Source organism: Manduca sexta, chromosome 19, assembly GCF_014839805.1.
Source record: "Manduca sexta isolate Smith_Timp_Sample1 chromosome 19, JHU_Msex_v1.0, whole genome shotgun sequence".
NCBI classification, from domain to species: Eukaryota; Metazoa; Arthropoda; class Insecta; order Lepidoptera; family Sphingidae; genus Manduca; species Manduca sexta.
Genome location: NC_051133.1, coordinates 10,024,494 through 10,047,625, shown reverse-complemented (window position 1 = coordinate 10,047,625; position 23,132 = coordinate 10,024,494). Strand labels below are relative to the sequence as shown.

The 23,132-nt window shown below is 32.6% G+C and overlaps 1 protein-coding gene across 1 annotated transcript in view; it reads left to right on the top strand.

Annotated features, from left to right (window-relative positions):
* Positions 1 to 449: 449 nt before the first annotated feature.
* LOC119189777 (probable JmjC domain-containing histone demethylation protein 2C) overlaps positions 450 to 23,132 on the top strand; it is an 80,934-nt gene continuing 58,251 nt past the window's right edge. Inside the window, exon 1 of the mRNA XM_037440344.1 lies at positions 450 to 755. Coding sequence (XP_037296241.1) covers positions 600 to 755 — 156 coding nt within the window. The 5' untranslated portion in view covers positions 450 to 599. The remainder of the gene's footprint in view (positions 756 to 23,132) is intronic.

Genomic DNA, 23,132 nt, shown 5'->3' with positions numbered 1-23,132 from the left:
AAGAAAAATTATAATTAATTCCTTAATGTCTGACCGAACTTCTTAGTGAGTTAGTTTCCATACAAAGTTTAACTTTTCCTCAGTTTATGATTTCTTTTAATAGTGCATTCTTTTTAAAAATTTCTCATTTTATATCAAATTCGACATTTTTTTATATTGTGAATATAATGAGAATTTACCAAAAGTAGTTTCCAACTACACTTCGTGTCTGAATTTTAAATAGTGACATCTAGCTATTCCATGTTGAACCGCAACGTAGTTAATGTCTAACGAAACATTAGCTTATAGTCTGAATAATTTCGAAAGTACTTTTGTTTAAGTAGGTAATGCTGCTTACAACGCCATTCTATTTTATTAGGTTTATACCAGTGCTGTTAAAATACTAACAATTTCAGGAGTTATCTCATACTATGAGGAAGGCCCACAAAGCATGTTTTTAAATTTTGTCGTATAAGATATACGTTCCGCAAAACGTCTCGTATGTTTTTCACGTAGTTTCCCTTCGCTCAACGAAGAGTGTGACGTGTAGAGCGTTGAACGCTAAGTTTCTTGACGTTTGTGTAGTTTTTAAAGTGAATAATGTGATTGTGTAGTTCGTTATGGCCTATAAATACCGTGAAGATCTAGTTGGCAAACGATTCCTCGCTGTGAGTGGTGTGACAAAAATTAACGTGAATAAAGTTTCCGAATGGGGATGGAAAGCTGGTGTTATCAGGGCAGCATCGCTCAAAGATAACAAGAATAAGGAGCTCCAGGTAAAGCATGGTGCTTTTAATACATAATTTGGACTAATTTAATATTACTTTAATTCATACTTTTTGCAATCTCTCTCTTATTTATTACGGAAATAAATGCTCTTTGGACCCGTCACACAAACTTCGGAGATGCGCGCAAAGCTAACGTCTACCCAATTCGTTGGCTAGTTTCCATATATTCAGTACTTTTATTAATGTTAAGTACATACCTAAAAGTTCTCATAATCAATGCCGCAATTTGTATTGGTAGACTATGGTTTTATATTTTGATACGATGAGAAAATAATTACCTAATAATTTCTTTGTGAACATAGGTAATTATTTTTTAATTAAATAATTATACAATTAGCAATTATTTATTTTACCTATATATTATAACAATATAATTATAGGTAGGTGTAGGTATGTTTCGGGCGGAAGGGAAGTACCTACCTACTCGGCAACGGTTACCTATATGCAGAGATCCGGTCTTCGGACGTTCCAGAGGCCCAAAAAACCCGAGCTGTTGTTTTCTTACTCACACATTCTATAATAAACCTCCTTAATCAAAGAAGTAGTACTTACAGTGTAAGCATTTTGTATAAATAACATTATGTGTGTACATACTAAATTAAAAAAAAAGAAGTAACTAAGTCCAGATGCATATAGGGTTGCGCAGGGGCGTAACTATAGCGTGGTTTAACGGAAAAATTCCACGGGCCCTCTGGTGTCAGGGGGCTCCCTGGTTGATGCAGTCCCTACCTAAGAGGAAGAGGACCGTCTTGCCTCGGGGCCCTGGTGCTATTTTGGACATAGCTTGTGCAAAGAAAAATAGTCTTAATTGTGACCTAAGAAAAGGTCGCCAGAATTTGCACTGGCGAGAGGCCCCATTTCATGAATTTGCCACGGGCCTCTACGGCTGTAGTTACGTATTTCACAATTTTTGATATGACGGTATGTACGATATATATGTATATTCGATACGAGGGGTCGATAGTTGACAAAAAGTCAAGTAATTAAATATAACAATAATTGATAGATGCGTTAATTTATATATGTACATACGTACCTATCTAATTCTACTATTAGTTTTTATAATGTACGTGTTATAGGCAAATAACTACGAAGCATAAACGTTATCGCGACAGTAGGTCGTATATCTAACGAGGAACGAGTTACGTTAATACAAGAAGTCTAACAAGTACCTAGGCCTACCTAGATTAATGGCTTTATACCCTATCTATCAATAGCATAGGTACAACAAAACCGGTGATATTTTTAATTCAATTCCTAGGTGTTGCGGATTGGATTTTGTACCCATCAACGCGATAAACTCTCCTTTTTACTTCATGATACCCAAATTACCACACATGCAGCAACTTGGTTGATGTTCTAAAGCAATAGGATATAGCCGTGATAGTTTACATAATCTAAAACAAATAGGTTTATAGTTAATTATGACATCGTGTTTTTTACTAGAATGAGATACGATATTATTTTAATAACAATTAAATTGGTGCAAAACATCGGAAATCTTAATTTCTAACGAACCAAGAACAAGTTTTACACTTTTAAATCGCAAATTAATTTTGTGTTTTATTAAAAGATCTTATACGTTTTAAAAGAAGCGTGGCGGGAGAGCTAGATTCAACAGACAAAAATAGTCTGTGCCTAAATGTACCACGCAAGGTACTCCTATCATTGAGATATTCAAGGGGAACAAATATTTTTATACATAAGTACTTGTGGAGCTAACAATTGTGTGCAGATCTTTTAATAACCAGTCTAAGTAGCTATATTCCTATGTTCATTTAGAGATTAATTTAATGAAAGTGAGACATCATGTTGGGTTTATATACAATAAATATAATATATTTCTAACTGATTAAGTATTTGCTTTAAGTAAATTTAAATATTCGCCATGTTAATTATAGTGTTATTTGTTATTTATGTTTAACTATTCTCCAATAATTTCCGATGCGTTTCGTATTATTAATTTTATTTACATCACCATCTGCACCCAGACAAAACATAATTACATATAATTTCAGATACTAATATCAATATTATATCATGTTGTAGACAATTTCATGTGCATTGTTTGGTTCCTAGTGTCACGAATTTAATAAACTAAATATAAAGATTAAAAAGTGAGAGTAAACTGTAAAACACAGTTGGAAAACTTGAGTCTTTGAGGCTGAAGATACACAGATATAATTTATACATACTCCTACTAAAAATATAGACGCCTGTGATATATTTTTAATTTTCAGTGGAGCATTATAAAGCGTGTCTAAAAGATTACGTAAGTATCATACCTACTACATCTTGAAAGTGCTGACAACTCGAATGATTACGAATTATAATCCAAGAATCGACTAGAAATATTACTATATTGGAATAGTTCATGATAGTCAATTAGAAAATCTCTTTTAATCTGTTCAAATTTCCAAAAATAGTCGCACGTACACGTCTGCCTTAATCTCTGCTATAATCTGTTCAGAATTCAAGACTTAAAAACAAACAGCGGATTGTTTTAGAAGTGTTCGAACAAGTACATAGATTTCTATTGGGTTTGGATTCCGATGATAGATAAAGTGTGTAGGATTTAGAACGTGGGGGGTCGAGATTCGAGAATTCACATGCATACCAAACCCGCAAGTTGTTGCCTGCAACTAGTGTTACGTCGATGGTGAAAGCGAACTGCAATGGGACATATCTGTATTACTATCCCCTCTAGCTCGTTTCCTGAATATTTATTTAACATTATTGCAATTAGGTACAAAATTGAACGGAATCAAATGCATATGGCGCGCAGTTCATCGACCCCGCTCTCACCGCGTTCGATGCACCGACCGCCCGCCGGTTCCGAACGCTGCCGTGCGTACGTTGTCGGCGGTTCGGACTCCGGTCCAATCTCAGTTTTTGGATAAAGAATAAAAAACAACTGGAAACACGGAAAAGCTTTATAGTGAAGCACTTTCAACTTTAATCTATAATGAAATACTTAAATACATTAAATTTTTAATGAGTTTTATCTGTGAGTTCCAGCTTCAATTGCTTTTAACTACGTTTTAAATAATGAATGAACATGTTTATAAATATGAATTATATACGGCCCTACAGGATTCACGTGACTAAGATATTAAAAACGTAAAGCGTTGCTTTGCCCCAAAAACATGATATAAGTAATCAACGAGAAACAAATTATTAATCAAAACGATTATTATTCGAAACAACAAAAATGACCTTTAAATACATATAACAGCTGCAGGTATCTGTATTTTTAGAAACCATACAATATAAAAACCACAGGAATACCAGATAGTCATATTCGAGGGGCGCAAATAAAACTTGTCTGTTTCGTATACCACTTATAAACGGTTTCACTTCCTTATCTTTATGACTTTGCTGTTTTACCTGTACGTTCATAAGACCTGGACAAAGATTACGACTCCGAACTTAAGTCGCGTCGGAACAACCGTAAAAAATTACGACCGACGTTATGTATAATTTTTTTTGCAACAAAAAGTTTTTTCGTGTAAATGTTTGAAGTTGTGACTCGAAGGAGCACATCAACAAATTTCGGACACGGATGTCTGCGTTAAAATTGAATTCGCTCCCCTTGGGAACCGAATCTATTCCAGGACTAACGTCTTCTACTTTAGATCTGGCAGATTTTCGTGCCAATTCTATAAAGTATTACGAGTAAGATTGAGCAGATACCATCTATCAATCTTTATTTGTATACCGTTTATATATCATACATGGGTATTATTATAAAATGTATGGTTTTAGATCTGTAACGATGTTTTTGAACATAGTTTAAAACGCGGAATTTGTTTTCGAATACTGTAAAATTTTAGTATTCAATTATTCATTAGATATACATTCATAAACACACATAATGTGTTTATATTATCGATAAGAAAGTAACGTAAACAGAAGTGCTAATTAATGACAAAACCTCATTATCTAGAATGATTATATAAAACTAGTATTTAGTTGCGTTTACGACAAAACTTTCCACAACAAATGTATTTACGTGCGAAGCGAACTCGTGTGTCGAAAAAATTCTAAAGCGACATGATGTACAAGTTTGTCGACAACATCTGTGATGTTATCTGCCAATGAAACTGCGTCTGTGACTCAGCCCGTCAGACATGTCCCAACAAGAAGAGTTATTGTTGAACTGTCACGCAGAAGTACATTATACAAAATCAAGGCACACGACAAAAGCCGCCTCGGACGATGATGCGTTCGCACCGCTGCAGCGTTCCTCGGTTATAAATAGACGACATATCTTTGTACCACTGCATCGCGATTCGCTCTCCCACCGAGTGAGAGACGGCAGACCAACTTTACACAATATACGCACACACATGATACTGTTTGTTTGTATTACCCACTTGTTCTTACCAATTTCAGCATATATATATAATTTGTATTGGTTAATGTTTATACTAAGATTTTGCATAGGTAACTTTTGAATGCTGAAACCCGTTACATAAGACGCTACAGAGCTTGGCATTAGAAGTGGTGAGTCTTTTCTAAAGATGTCTGTGTACTACTGTTCTGTCTATGAGTCTGTGTTTGTTTTCCAACGGCAGTGAGCACTGTTGAGTATCGTTCAAAAGACATTTTATGGGCAGTATAATTATAGTTTGATGAGAGAGGTAAAATTAAATATCCCAGGAGAATGACTCCAGTCTGACTTAGGGCTTTTAATTCACAGTTCAAGGTGATTTGCTTGTGTCCTAAGTAAGTTGTAGAATTAAATAGTTACTTTAGAACATGTTGTTTACATTAATGTATCAATTCGCTTTTGTAATTATTATTCTACTTATCATTAGGGAAATGTAAAAAATATTACTTACACATTATTGTACCATTACATTTTCTTGTTTCCTAATGTATTATGTACGTTAGTGACATGATTTTTGTACTTAACAAAAACTTCTAATGTAATGTTTATTAAACTATTGAAATAATTAACAGTATTAAATTATTTTAATTAAAGGGTTGCAAATCTGTGATCAACAAAAGCTTACCAACAAAGATTTACATAAAGCTTTCCAGATGTTCGATTCCACATTTAACCCATTCGGATCTTTTTAATGTTTGTTTGTTGTCACAAGCTGTTTGAATGTTCTAACTGACAAATGTTTATTAATATTAGCAACGAAGACCGGACAGTGTTAACTGTTAGGTTAGAAACAAGTGTGTGACCTAAATGTGTCGATGTTAATATCACATTTAAGCCTTTGATGCATGAGATGAAAAGAGCACAATTTAAGGGCAAACTCGTTTAAAACGTGACGTTAAATGTAAATTGGAAATACATTTTCGCTGAAGCAACATCTATTGGTACTGTAATTTGTATTTGAGTATATCTCAAAATAAGTGTACGTACCGAAAAGTTTTTTAAAACATATTGTTATGATTAAAGCTGTCTCATCTGTTGGTTATAACACACGAACAAAGTTGTTTATGTTACCAGACTCTAAGAAAGTGCCTAGAACATTATTCTTAGTAGTAGTTAACTTAAAACATAGAAAATTAAGTTCGAATTGTATTGCTTTTTAGTCTTATAGAATAGATTGTAATTAACCGCTAAGAACGCGGTACCTATAATATAACAAAGTAAAAAGAAATCTGTTGTTTAGGATTGTTGTCCTTCTGTCTGTTAAGACTATGTGTCATTTTGAAATTTACATCAAATACTCGAGAACGCATAGAGGTGTCAAGTTGAAAATATCAAATACTCGACTCTGTGGTCTGTTTGGCTGCGAAAATATAAAACTTGTAACTCAACGCAGTCAAAAGATATGGCCGTTTCATATGCAATTTTACAAGGAATAAAAAACCTATAAAGTACTTCCCGTTTTTAATATTTCCTAGAATCAGAGGAACCGTGAAGATGTTTGTAATTGATAAGAAAAAAAAGAATTGCCAAAGTTATTATTTGTGATTGGTGCAATTACCGCAATAAAGGAAAATTCATTCTTATATTATCTGAAAAATACTCATTTATTAACATTGCACTATTGAATAGTTCTTGAACCTATTATAATGAATTTAAATCAAACGAAACTTTTTTAATTTAGTCCATTATCTGGGTTAAGCTTACTCAGCGAAATCCTTGGCATAATTCATTGTACTAGAATATAGTTATGACATAATAAATAATACATGTTGATAATAGATATTATATACTTTTTATCGTACATTTTCATAGTAAATAACGTAGATAATTGATAAGATGATACAGATGTTCTTGTGAATTTTCGCACTGACTTACTAATTTGCTAGCATACAAATTGCTTCTTGAAAGATCTTTTTCAAGTTCATCGTGGTTTTCTTTACTATTACGTATATGTTATATTAAACTCTATTTGCATTTGTATGTATATTAATGTTTATTTTCGCCTTACTCAATCCGAATATATGTAATGCACTATTAGATAAGTTTATATGCGGACCAGATGTATGACAGTTTCAGTTGCCGTAATTTCCTTACGCGGGCTAATTCAGATGCGTTTAAAATCTGATATTCGAACTCGTTTGTCCAGTTGTTGATTTGTTTATCAGTCAGGATACATCCCAAGCCGCTAAATGGAATCATTATTGTCAGTGCTAAATAACGGACTTTATATAGCGTCATCTTAGATTTACGTTAGACATTTCTAGGTATATTACATAATAGGGATTCCAAAATTTTATTCTCAAAGGAGCAAGCAAATAAGATTTTGCTGTCTTGCTTTAGAAATATAAAGTCTGACATTTTAACATGAAAATCACTGAAGAAAGTACTGTATTACGTCAACGGTCTAGACCAGATTATATAATATTTTGAGAAGGTACATAATTCGTCTACGTTTAAGTATTTAAATTATTTAGTAAAACGTGGATTGTAAAATATCTTTTGTTTGTAAAATGTTATATTTCAATTCAATATTATTTTATTATTATAGTGTTATTTTTTTGGTATTGCTGACACTGTATTTATTACAAGACAGTATAATTCATTAAACAAAATTGTAACGTTTCATTGTTTAGTCTTATTTGTACCATTTGTACCATAATATTATGTCCGCAATACGACAAATGACAATATTATACTTTGACAGATTCTGATTATAATCGAATGAAATCTACCCATTAAAACATTTATGAAATAAATTAGGTGCTTTAGAATTACTTTTTTGTAACATTTTGTAAATTATATATAGTACAATAACAATATTAGTCCTTTATTATATTTATTATATATTATATTTGTTCTGTATTATGTATTATACTGCCCTAGCCTATCTAGCCTCCTCTATTACTGAGAGGGATTAGGCCTTAGTCCACCACGCTGGCCTAGTGCGGATTGGCAGACTTCACATACCCTTAAACTTCTTCTAGAGAACTTCTCAGGTATGCAGGTTCCTTTACGATGTTTTCGTTCACCGTTGAAGCGAGCGGTAATTCACAAAGAATTCACACATACATAGAAAAGTCAGAGGTGCGTGTTCTGGGGTTCTGAACCTGCGGTCATTTGTCTCGGCAGTCCGTGCCACGCCCAACAAGACTTTCGCATCCCTTAATATTATTATTAACATACACCAAATTCTTTCCTTTTCCATAGGCACCTGCGGGTAATAAATATATTCGCGTGGCTGTTTAACTGTGTCAGTGTTGAGTCAAGGCACTTGGTTGACCTCTATGAATGTTTTATTGATATCATTAGCTACGTCGCAGTTTTGTTCTAGTTATTTTTATACCAATACCTGTGCAATACTTCCCTCGCGTTACTATTTACGGCGTACGTAAACAGTCAAATAATGAAGACGGCGGTAAAATTATATTGGCATCGGCGAGATCTGAGGAAAGAACGAGTGGAATCCAGAGTTCTAAATCCAGGCGTGCAATTACCTACGGAATTAGTGGTTGCGTCATAAATGTTTACAAAACACGGCACGGTTTGTAGCATTTGCTAATGCTCCACGAAAAGAACGGCAAACTGCTGATGTTAATGTGATAACATATGTATATTTTAATGACGAATGGTACAGTAGAGTTCGATGAAACCAAAATGATTTCTTGTACAATTGGCTTTGGAGAAAAGTTTAGCTCAAAATCGAATGTTTGTATAAAATTGTTTGATATACGTAAGCTTTAAAAGGTTTTAATTAGAATTATTTAAAGAACATATATGGCCTCGCGCGTTTTTGAGTTAAAGCCAATGTTTTTTGCACTGTAGACACACGGAATACTGGCAACTTTCATTGGCCTCTGAAAGTGCGAAGTCGGTTTCGTTATTGCAAAATACGATGTTAGTGAATACTGCGGTCCCTGGCATGAGCTTGAAGGATCCAAATTAGAAGTTACTTAATATTAAGTACTTGTTATTCTTGAATATTCCGCCACTCATTAAACAAAACGGTTGTTCATTATCATGCCGTTAGTGTTAGAATTTAACGTAATTATTTCATGCTAGACCAATTCAGTCTCGTGTAGTTTAATGAAATCTATTGTTATTGCTACTGTTTAATGTTTAACGACGGGTACGGCACTTCACAAAACTGATCTGCTGGTGTCATTATTTAGTTGTATAAAACAACAACTTTACCTCTTCGCCAAATATTAAAAGTAAATCCTATACGTAAGTGTACTGGAACCATTTTAACAAGTATAATTTCTAACGCGCTTTCGCAATTCGATCCAAATAGAGGAATGCTCCAATCAACACTATCATCCAGCTGATATCACGGTTGTGCAAGTGGCGTGTGGCACAAAGATCGCTAGGGCGAGGGCTCGAAGTAGGTCATGAGGGAGCGGGGGGTGCCTTTAGGCCACTTATCAACCGAGCGCGGCCGAAACGAGGGAAAGCGAGCTTGTCTCTTGAAATTTTTGTTGGTGCGTACTGCGGACTAGGAAGTTTTTTGTTGCGATGAGATTCCATTTCATATAAAAGAGTCATCGACATCAGCAGACGTCAGCTATGTGAATGGTTAACCGAAACCTAGAACAATTCGGTCGTCAACGTTTTCTCTTTGACACGCGTTGAACGACGTCTGAGCGTTTTTTATTCGTCGTCTGCAAAAATATCTTTTGATCTAAAAACCTTTGTGTTTTGCTATCTTAAACCTTTTTCACAAGTTTTGTCTCAAATGTTTGTTCTTTATTTAAATTGTTCGCCAAAAAAATAAATTCGAGAGACGGAGTGTTGTGCCCACGACATTCAACTTTTGACTATTGTTAAATTAAAATGAAATGTGTGTGTGTAGGTTTTATGAAGCATAATAAAATGTATACCTAATCATAAAAGATGCGTCTTTGGTACCTAATATGGAAGTGCACAGAGCATGTTTTCATTACTTCGGTTAAATTTCTGGTACTACGGCTAATACTTTTAATACGTGTACAGAATCTAGAGCTTAGTTTGCCTTAATGCTCGAATATCATGACTTGTGTAAATTAAATGCAAATGAACTGAAATAATTATACTTTTTTATATTGGCAACAGATTCCTCTGTATTGAGAAATATTACTGCCAGATAATTATACTTATTATAATAAAAAAAGATGTCTAAGTGTTACATTGAAATCATTTGTTACCAATCCATGGTATAAAAAGCTACTTCGCAGAAAAACAACTCTTGCTCCATTTTAAATAATATAAAATATCAATATTTTGCGTCCTTAAAAAGGCTGTGTCTATAACCTTGTACCGGCCCTTTGCGGCTCACCTGTAAGGCCTCTCAGTGTCATCGGCCAAATTAATATGTAGCCGTAAACTCGTTTTCACGGATCTTATTTATATCACAACAGGTAAAGTTTTAATATTAACAATAACCTCGGTGAGAATTTCCCTTGTCTTGAAATAACAACACGGCGAACTTTATTAAGTTTGTTCTCCAAATTACTATAATAAGAACATTATGTACTGTAACATTTGGTTTAGCATAAATTGTATTGCAAATGCGATTCGAAACAATGAAAGTTAATGCAGTCAAATCTAACCGGTTTAAATTACGTTAAAATGTTACAAATACATGTTCGTTTTACTATAATTTATACAGAATTCTGTTTGCGGTTGTCTGGTGTTCGATCAGTTTTTGTTGTGACTGCTGTTGGTAATAACCAACATTGGCTTGACGGTTACTTGTTCCCACCTGAACTACCATGCTAGCGATAAAAAAGCCGTCACAGAGACACGGTTGAGCAAGTCGCATTAAAAGATCAGTCAGTGTATCACTTGCTTTGTAGGCCGGCAAAGTGATTGAGACAGATTAGGATCGTTCAATTCAATCAGGTTCGTTGTATCCATTCCATCGAAAGACAAAAAGAAATTCTCAGAACATCACCTGAGCAAATGTAAAGTAAAATAAAAAATAATCATTTGAATGATAGTGGAAATGTAAGCAAACGATGTGCTGTGGTGATAATTTAAGTATACATCATTTCCTGATCAATTGTGTAACCAATTGTTCTAAACCATTTGTGGTGAACAATGACAACACAATCGTCGATTTCTTTGTCGTTGTGTATAGTGTTATTGTTGTACACGTAATGCTGTTAGATACTGTTGGATTGTATGATTTAAATACCTTAATAAGGACTTAACATTACCCTCTTTGACGTGACTCTCTCTTACACATGTAATATTTTCGAGATACGAAGATATTGATACTGTATTATTATTGTCATTTACTTATAAAACGTTTTGTAGATTTATATAAATTGAAACACACGTACTGGCAAAGGATTTTATACCATACAGCTTTTAGAGAGTAACGCCATGGTTGTCATAGCCAGAGTAATTTGTAATCTTAACAAAGTCTACCCTACTATACGCGAAGGTAAACATTTGAAGACTTATATTTGTTCGAAATGTATGTTCAAGTACATTCTGAAATGAGATAATTAATACGTTAAATTTCGTACTTGCAAATAATTAAAGCATTACTTAATATTATTTAATTCATTTCTTTAATTAATGACAGAACAAGATTCCTAAATATAATTTTCACATTTCTCTATATTTTACTCTCAAGGACAATAATGAAACTCTTTACAAAAGCCATTTAATGTGTTTATAAACTGGTATTTATAAGAGCGTGGTAACTAAAAGGCATATACATTATATAAGTCCGAATTCCAAGTCTTATGTACGTGAATCCGTAGCACGGAGAAGATTGGAAATAGCTTACCACCCAAACTGCAGATGACCCAAATATCCCGAGACTTCTCATTTTATGGGCTCGAATTCCATTCTTTAAATAGCTTTGTCACCTGAGTAATAAAACCACGATGACTTCGATTATATTACTTGTGTGCGTATAACGTGGCAAGCAATAGACTCACATGATAACATAATTATGTACTGATGACATAAAGCATTATCTACGAGATGAAAAAATGTTTCTAATGACAACTGGCCACGCGAAAAAACAATTTCGATTGAATAGCAATTGTAATGATGAAGTAATTTGCTTTATTTATGTAAAGCCGGGTCCAAAATAATCGCAAAATGTTTGTGCGTCGATTTTGTTATCCAATTATACAAGGTCATTGAGACATTGCGTTACTAAATGACATCACATACTATCTTTTGAAAAATAAGACTTCACTATAAGTTACGAATTGTCAGTGTTGAATAAAGAAGTATTAACAAAAAATATTTTTTGATTTTTACACGCTCTAATGCCACTACTACTACTTTAAGAAAATTTATCGCAGCGGCAACATAATACATTCAGTCAAAAATACACTCAGGAACACGTTATATTCACTAAGCTACAAAATGAGCTAATAATCAGAAAAGTATAACCGGGATTTTGGATGAATATATTCGTTTTTCATTAACGATAATAGGCACAATGTTAACAGAGGTAGACGGGTATGTGGTTTCATTTATTAACGCAATGTAAAAATAACTTCGGTACATGTAAAAAATTGTTGTCACCTTTTTTTAATGTGGTTAAGATTAGAATTTTCCGGGAAATTACGCTGCACAGCACGAGGTCAATACTCATACAATATATTGTAAGTACTTGAAGTTAAAGTGTTATGCACATTTTTTTTCATCGACATAGACCCAGCTCATTCTTATGCTATACTATACTCATCTCGTAGTAACATTTAACAAAGGCTTCAGTTCTATTGTTTATTTTTATACTTACCTAGGTCTTTTTATCCGATTATCTGAAGAACAATGGAAACAAATTAACAATATACTTTCGTTAAGGTTATGAATTAGAAAGTAATTTATCTTGATTGTGTTTTTAATTACGAGCCGCTTTCAGTCTGTACGTTTATTATTTTAAGACATTTCTCGAATAAAAAAACAGCTGTGATCTAACAAATTTGTTTAGTATTTAGGCTGTAAAAAGTTGACTTACGTTATTTCTTCGATTCCGTCCCATGTTTACCTTGGTTTAGCGAAGGTCATAGTTTGATAAATAGTCGTAGCAATCTTTTTTATATATGTACTTTATAGTCTATGGCACTAAGCTGAGGGGCGAGGGCATAATATTGTCACTGATCACGCGTCGCGGCGCGGTTTCTTCTTTCCGTGCGTCGTTTGTCTTGCATTCTTAATGGTTATTACATTGACTTCTATATTATCATAACTCACAAGTAAGTACTTAATGATTTATTTAACTACAAATTTCTATTGATAAATGATGAATAAACATGCTTAAGCAATTTAGTGTAATCGTCTTCTCACATTTAAATCCAATTTATTGCCAAAGATATTTTAGTACCGGATGTGATAAATTTTTCGACAACAAAACACGTTTATTTGTGTGATAAAAAAAACATAATAATACCTGCAATTTTACAAGAATACTCGATTAAATACGTGACCGGCGACAGATTAAACACTATCTTATATCGAGAACACATTATTAACGATTTCATTACTATATCATAATGGTTTCAAACAAAGAACCGTATTTACAACAACTAAACGAAATAACTATAACTTGACACAAATGATCGAACTCAAGGAATCCGTAGAGGCGAAACAGGAAGCTTGGCGGGACACGCGACGCCATCTAACGGAGCGTGACACGAGAAATTAACTGTTATTTTATACTAACGCCGTTCGGACCGGTTGAAAAAACCTGTTACTGCATTGACGAAAGTATTTCAGTTTATCAACAAACCATATTTTTGTTCCCACTCACGTTTATCGTCAATGGAAATAGTTGTATGGTTTTAGATATGCGTCGATTTCACTGTTCGGATTTTAAAAGAGCCGATTTAAATACTAATATCGAAGATTTAAATGTCGATTAATTAATAACGCATACAATTTGTGGCTCATAATAAACCGGTCTTGATAACGTTAATATTTCCAACAATTATTTTTATTGCACGATGTTTATCATGATTTATAATGTAGCACCATGGCCAGCCATGACCGTAGGCCTTGGTCGGTGAGCGGTTTTACCTGAAGGCTCTTTTCAAAGGTTTCTTTATTGTGATGATTTCGCAACATCAATGTCTGCGTTTGTATTGTGTTTATTTGTTATGTATAAACGGTATTTGATTGCGTGATTTGTAGTATTTTATCAAGTCGCTTACATAATAAACGTCTGATTTATTTCCATTATGTTCCGATAGAGTCTCGATAACATTACGAAAGAAACGTCTTTTATCATACGACCGTGATTAATTTTGAAACAGTTTTCAGTATTCAATAACATTGTTTTTTAAAACTCATTTTCATCATATTTTGTGATGAGCTTCAGAAGCATTGCTTCTATAGTATACATAACTTTTTCTCTAGAAGTACTGTTGGTTATATCACAAATGCGAATACAAGATGCCTGTCTTGTAACAGAATTTTAAAACAAACAAGAATAATGTCTTAAAAGCAACGTTTCTTCGTAGTGTTTCACGAGCCGTTAACATTGCTCTCATGAATTCTCTTAGATATGCCGTTAAAATATCTAAAAAGCGCCTGAATATAGCATAATGTGTGCGTACGTCTACATAGCATTAGGCAGACATTTTTATTATTTACTTTTGTATTGCGCATATATATTTTTTTTACTTTCACAATAATTATAATAATAATATTTCTTTCGAAACGTTGTTTTCGTAAGGACCATACAACCTTAATTGACTTCAAATTTTTTAATTCACATTTTATGTTTTTATTTCAGAATATCTCGCACTGATTTCCTTATTTTCATTGCTTTCATCATTCTCACCTCTATCTACTTTATTAGCAACTCATTTCGCAATGATTATATTTATTGTTTTTATAATTTTCTCCTCTACTTCATTAGCACTTTAATTTCACTATAGCGCTTTTATCGCCGCAGTTTTGATGTGGCTGTCACGTTTAACTTGGGTTGTGATGCAAGGTTGATAAGGTCGATGATTCACATAGAATAGTACTAACAGTTATATTACATACTACATTATATATGTATACTGTTGGAACCAACACCGCCTGTGCTTGACGATCGTAATTACACAAGGCCAGCCGCCCTGTACTAATGAAACCTCCTGTCTAATTACATTTGTTGATTATACAATTTGAATGTATATCTGCGGTAATAAAATGTAGATATATTATGTAATTGGAGGAAATTGTTTCGTGACCTCAATTCGGGGTTACGGTTATTTTGGTTAAGTTGAAGTAAATTAACTGTAAAAGGTATTTTCGTCTTCTTTTTTTTATTATGGCTACCAGCATTTAGATTCGGCCTGAAAAGGGTGAATTTTATATCAAATGTTATCTAAAGTATTATATGAATACCGATCTGTTTTTAATAAATTGTATTGATCTGTATTCCTAAAATAAATGTAGATTTTTTAGTTTATAATAATTATATATCACCTGTAAGATTGTCTTATATAGGAATATAATGAGAGGGATAGTTGAGATCTTGCAAGTTTAGGTCTATCAAATGTTCATGTAAGTAGTTGAAATATTAAAAAAAAGTGACACCTTCCTGCCGTCAAGACTTTTGACTACAACGGAATTCATATCAAGTAACAAACTAGAAGTGAGTATAAATTCAACAAATAAAAAAACATTTTTTTCCTAGTTTAGTGCTTTTCTTAACCAAATTAATATCAATTGTTCATCGAGAATCTCTTTTTAGTGTATTTTGGACGATATAAAATAGTTATTTGTATCTATTTACCTCTCAATGATTAGTACAGTATCGGAAAAATATTTATTAATTCGGTAGTATGCGATAAGTCTATTTTATCTATAGTTTCTGTAAGTTATCATACAGTTTTTTCTTTCGTCATTTTGTTACCATAATACGAATCTTAGGAAGATTTCACGGATGTTTAGCCCAATAAGGTATTAATAAAATTTAAAAAAGTGATACTTCAGTTGGTATACGAACATCCAGTCATGACCGGTCGAACCAGATAAAATTACATTAGGTACATTAATTCATTTAAAACAAATAAGTATCTACATAATATATTCTAATTTAATTTAGCTACTAAATATCGCATAATATTATTTTTCTACGTTTATTAGTTAAAAGTTTTTAATATTCCGATGTTTGTAATTATTAATGCAGACTGGTACATTCCCCAAGGTCATAAAAACTAGCGCACTCGTAGCGAGGCTAATGTGGGTAGATGAACAAAAACAATAATAATAGTACGCTTCTGTGACCAGTGACCTTTTTTTTGTTGTAGTAAAATTTTGATCTTGTATATTCAAGATTAATAACGTCCAATCGCTAACTTGGAACAAAATTTATACATAGTTATGCTATATCGAATGTTGTTTATTAGCTGTTGAGAATATTAATCGTGTTAATTATAATTATTAATTCCATATGTATTGGCCGGGTAAAGACGTTCAATACCAATTCATTCGTTATATTAATTTTGTTTTAAAGCATAATATAAGTATTAAGGAAATGGAGTGCAACGAAATAGTACAAGTTACATACAGGTAATACAGCTACGTATTCTTTAACAGGATGTCAACAGCCCGAAACAATCATAGTCAAAGTTTCAAGTCATAAAGAAGACGCGTAAAAGAATAATTAGTTTGTTGTCTTGTCCTTTGCGATTACCATTAACATTGTTTTAAACGTGTTTGAAATACAAACTACGGACCTTATTTTCGCCTATTCATATAACTTTAGTAACGACACGACAGTACACTATTAAGATAAATGCACATGTACTGTGTCAACATGTGTTTATGTCTTTATTGTTTGTCAGTGATAACAAGTTACTGTGGTTTTATCACACCACCCGCCTATAAATATCTCACTACGATATGATACAAACGTTCTCTAACTCAACAGACAAATCCTTTGTAGTTGGTACTGTTTAAATATTTCATTTTAGATACCATACAAGAATGTGGATTTTAGATATAATATTGGTATGATATACTTATAATGTAGATATACTTAGTTAAATGAAAGAATAGCGTTATATTTAAATGTTCAGTTCATAGGATAGTGAAAGAAAATATATCGGATGTTGTACAGTATGGTTTTATTGCATTGAATGTTATTATATGTAGTGCTGTTGCTGTACCTTATTACACATAAATAAAGAAAAATACCCAAAAAGTTCTAGAAACCTGTAAGGTAAAGATAGGCAGTGAATTATTACATTTTACAAGAAACTTATAGGTTTTTTGATAAAAAAAATATGTAGTGATGGTCTTAGGTCTTAGCAATGCTAAAGATTTGCTTCAGGTATATTTATCGAAGAATAATGTTGTTCAAGCGTAAGAAAATGCAAGCATCTAAGCAACAAACTCAGTACAAAACGGCCGTTAAATCGCCCGAGATTGTTGTGCAATACGATCTTACACCGCTGGGTCAGCATTGGCAGCAAACCGGTCCAAGTCCCGAGAACAGCTATGCTATTTACTTCGCTGTACCGAGCAAGCACTTTCGCAGTCTTGAATTAATATACTTAAATTCAGAGTATATATTGTCTATCATGAAGCAATTCTATTGATCTAATTCTGGCCCATTGAGTATACATTAGTCTCATTGAATATCTAATTGGAGATCGCAATCTAACAGGTTCATCTTTATCAGGTTTTCTGTAAGATATTCAGTATTTTTAGTGACTAAGTTTTTGAAGTGTAATGTATAGAATTACTGTTAAGTATATTTTGGAACTATTGAGGCCCTTAACTATCATGAAAATGTTTAAGCTTTCACGGTAGTCCTTCAAAAACGGTGTATCCTATTGCTTAATAACAAGGGCAAATAAAACACAATCTCCCTTGATGATTCGACGGGATGCGATAAACAATGCTTTATCAGAATCATGCAAGTATCTCGTTACTTTGTCTTCACGGTGCAATGGCTGACTCACTGATTAACTATGTGTGTTTACTCAATCGTATTTACTGTACAAAAAGTGCATGAGTAACAGTCCAACCAATCAATATAAAATGACATTCCAACTTCCAAGATGTTAATGTTTTTGTCTTAAGGACTTTTACGCCTTTTCCATTCCGTGTTTAACTTCAGAATAGTACCTATTATTTTAAGTAGTTGTCTTTCACTAATATCCTCCAGAAGAAGAAATTTCAAATGACAATATATATGATGAAAAATATAAATACACACGTTAATGAAATTGTAATTAAATATTAATATTGACCTTATAAGATCATTTTAACATATATATTTTATTTTAAGTGTGTAATTAAAAAACAAACATCAAATTATAAGCGAGTAAAATGTAAATCTACATAAATCTTTACCATACAAGTGCTCTTACAGCAAAGGTTATCGGTGCGTGGAAACATGTTATTGAAATAATAACATCCAATGTATGTAATTTGCACGTTCGTTATTCAGGGAGTTATATCGGCCGTGACTCCGCGATTCGGGATTACCCTCCCTATCCTCGATGTCTAGAATTTGAAATATTTTATTTCATTTCCAATGCTTCGTATTACTAAATAGAGTATAAAGCTCTTTGATTCATCGTTAAAGAAAATGCACAAGGCGAAAAACAAAGCAATATAGAAATTACTTTGCCTCTAAAATTTACTATAGTTTGTATAAAGCACTTTCATGTTTCAACATAGATAATGAAATGAGCACACATAAAAACATATCATCTATTTGATTGAGTATCTTCTATCTACTATAATAGAAGTAGAAGTCGTATAGAGCAAAGGACATTAATTTAGAAATACTTTGTGTTGTTTGGCGAAGTAAAACTGTTTTTTGTGAAACTGGGTCAAGGATTCTGAGCCGAGGGCCTTTATGTTGGAACTTGGAGGACGATTCCATTAAACATAAAGAGGGATGATCATTTGATCCGTAGACAATTTTACTTATTAGCAGAAGAAATGGGAGTACTATAAATTAAATGTTACTGACTATTGGAAGTTGCTATAAAAGTATTCAGTCACAGTGAGTAGGCTTACGCTTCTTAGTAATTATAGTGGAATAAGTGAAGCGAATCCCTATAATTACTTATAGCAAGTAAAGTGTAAACTTGGCGTAACGATCGTATGATCTGAAGAGAATATAAACAATGTTTAAACATAAACATAGATTTCCGTATATTTGTGGGATTGGAACAAGACACTAAGCGTTAGAAGTTAGGTGCATGAGGACTGAAGAAATATAACGAGAGTAGAAAACAGAGACAAGTACACAAACATAATAATAACTACGTGGAATTTTTGAGCTCAATGCATGGGTTTAAAAGGATAAACTATGCTACTGATATCAGAAATTAAAAATTCTGATAGAATTTGATTGCTACGGTTTCAAGTCGACCTTGTTCTAGCCACAAGAGAAAAAAACATGAAATATTTTTCGTTTCTAAAAGTCATGTATTTTCATGGTTAACATAAGGCGCAAAAGTTACTTTGATAAAATATTCATTTAAGTCTGTGTTTCAGTTTTTTATATTGCATTATAAATATTCCTCATGAATATTAAATATATGTGACTTCATTAATTCCAAACCACATCTCTCTTTCGTTTTTATATCATAAAATACACAAATATTACCTGTTAATTCATTAATTTCACGTCAATTATACTGTTATTAATTATGTCTAGACTTTGAATTTTTTGTATTATTTTTCTGCCTCTGTGGCGTAGTTGTATTAAGATAAGACTGCAGTGCTAGTTCCGGTTTGGTTCCCCGAGTTAGGCAATGTGATATTGGGTTTTTGTATTAGCCCGGAGTTTGGAATTATAGCCTGACATGGCGGTAGGCTCGCCCCATATCACATCATGGGTCGGAATACGCATGACGGAAAGTGGTACACTAGTTCCTACTCCTCAGGGTATAAAAAGGCGTGAATGTGTATTTGTATTTAAGCTATATGTGTAAATTGCTATTCAAGAATGCGCTTTATAAACTATTTTCAATATTGTACTAACAACTCCTTCAATATTTAGTTTATATGATATTGTTTAATGTATTGTAGTGATTCAAGTTATTATTGACCATTGATCCAGGACAATTGATCGTTTATAGAGTTATGATGGGTAATAAACTTTTTAATTCCAGTGAAAGCAGGAATAATACAAATAAACGTTACACGTTTCATTGGACTGTATAATGTATAAATAATATATAAATCGGTTTCAACGATGTCGTAATAGTTTGATTATCTCTAGGTATATATAACATAGTTGCCAGTATAATAATCTGATTCAAATGAGTTGTTGATATTATTTTTATACCTTATACGCATGTTGTGCCTCCTTTTAATAATAAGAGCAAAATTTTTTCTTAGACGCTTTTGTCGTCCGCTCTAAAATGAATTTTGAAACATAATTTTAATTAATATTTCATTACTTAATATTAAAGACTAATAGAATTATTAAAACTCCGGCTAAATTATTGATATTGATGGTAGACTTAGGCATTATTAGGTTTTAATTGTCTTGGCTGTTTCCATTATTTTAGTAATTTAATAAAAGACGTCTTAAATTTAACGTCAATTTAATCTTAAAATGAATTTTACTTATATATAAGAATATATCTTGGCGTCTGCTATTACCTAAAGGCCCGTTAAGGATCATTTAACCCGAGTGAGAAGAATCCGTTATATGTAAGGAGCGCAAAATATGATGGATGATCAAATATTTATTTATACTAAGTTTATTTCAGTTTAGGAATACAGGTCACTTTACCGTCAGTACAGAAGTTATGACTATAACTCTATTTTTACTGGCCAATTGCCATTGAGTTTTTGAACGCAAATACTGCGCCATGGGTTATTCCTATTAAGTATATATTATAATCGCTTCCACTTCTAGTAATTTTATGCGTTTTATAACTAAATATTAACACGTGAAGAGAAAATGTTGTAGCCCTTTTTAGCACATTGCGTGTGTGGAGAAGTGTATGATTAACCATGATTAGTTCATATAGAACAGTGCAGAAAATGATGTGTAATAAGTGCTACAAATATATTAAATTCGATTTTAAGAAGCTATTTGAAATTTAGAATTATGTATAGAAAAAATTATAATATCTTATTTCTTCAATATGTTATATTCACTTTGTTTCTTTAATTTTTTTTGTTATGTGGATATTATTTCTTTAATTTTATACTGTAAATGCCACTCAAATTGTTATTTCCATGCATCTTTAAAGTATACATCATATAAATTTGTAATCAGCACTTTTCAATAGACAATTTAGTAACGAACGTCGCTTAAAATTTTCTAGACCTAAAATTGTTTTTTTTTAAATTAATCTAAGTTTTGTATATTCTCGCCCGTAACTAGTGCGGCATAAATGTGTGGAACGAATGCTCAAGCCCGTTTGCTCGAGGGAAGACCTTGGAGGGTAAAACGGGGCCAAGGACCCGAAAATCACAGTATCTATGTGATTGATAATTATTTTTTTCTTGCAATCAACAATTTTAGATTTCAAAATTTAATTTCAAACTGCTTGCGCTGCAGCCGGCCACACTAAAAGATCTCGTTCATTTAGAAGTGCACCAAAGCGTTCATTAGTTGTTTTAACACATAGTTAAGTTCTATCAAGTGTTTCATATCTCCGTGCTAGTTAATTATCACTATTTTACACGACGTTAAATATACATCCAGTCGGACAGTTACGGCCTTGTCGAAATATTTCGACATCGAAATTCGACTCCGCCTGGCGTTAACTCGGTCGTTGACCGCGTGTGTGAGAGCGTCGTCTTGCTGTTTCTTTGTTGCTTTCGTTCATTTATAAAAAAGTTCTCATTAACTGATAAGTAAAAGTGACGCAACGTGCTCAAATGGTATTTAAGGTTACGTTGTATCGTGAAATATCACGTATTAGCATATTGAGGAGATATGTTCGAGAGTTTTGTCCAAATGTCGCGCGCGGTATGGCTACATTTCTCAATTTGCACCTTCTAGGCAGATTTATTGAACGCGATGTCTTAATCAAAGAAAATGTAATCTTATTATTAAACATACAATTTATTATTGTGTAATATTTAATAAAATCTAGAACTTATTTGAGAGATACGATTGAATATAGAGTAAACTGAGGTTATTAGATTATAATATACCTATTAAAAAATAATTGTGTGTTATGCTGCAGTAATGATACCACACTGTACATTTTGTTGTAAGTAAAAAAAATATAATTATAAATATCTATGCATAGACTGTAAGAAATGTTATCTTAATTTGAAACAGCATTCGTCGTTTGGATTGGATATTTACGAAACTCCAATATACCGGTAATAATAATAAACTACTCTAACTAATAAAACTTTACGTAACTTCGGGGAATATTTGATTGCTCCGCTGACTTAAAATGTAAAAGTGTAGAAATAAATGAAGGTAAAAATACTTAATTGAAATGCTAGTAAAGTTCAAATTGATTTGATAGGTAAAGTCAGTCACAAAAGTTGCTAAACAAATGTAAAACTTTAAATCTTATATATTATTTTGTCTCCTTAGCAATGTTATTTTTTCTTGACTAAGTTATAAAAGGGTTTACTTTATTTAAGATAAAGAAAAAAAATCTCTTAAACTTAACGAGTATAAATTTAAATTTTGACTTGAAGTTTGACTTTAAGGCTGACTATAGAATGGCTTTTATTCATGACTAAAAAGCCCTTATGCCTTGTATCTACGGAACATAATATTATTAAGGATCACCGTGCTAATTTTCATCTTATGATGTGACAGGTGGCCAGTCATCGCCATTTTGACCTTAAGATAAGGATGTGCAAAAAATTTATAGCTAAGCTAGATGAACAAAATATATACGAAAACAATGTTTAATTTTAATTCGGCACCGACTTTAAAATTGGTAAACAATATATATAAGCAATATTAATTATTTTATAGTTTTTAGTGGTTTTTGAAGGCGGTATATATTTATGGAGTTCTGTGCTGCATCTTCAGTGTTCAATGTCAAAGAACAACATTTTTAATATTG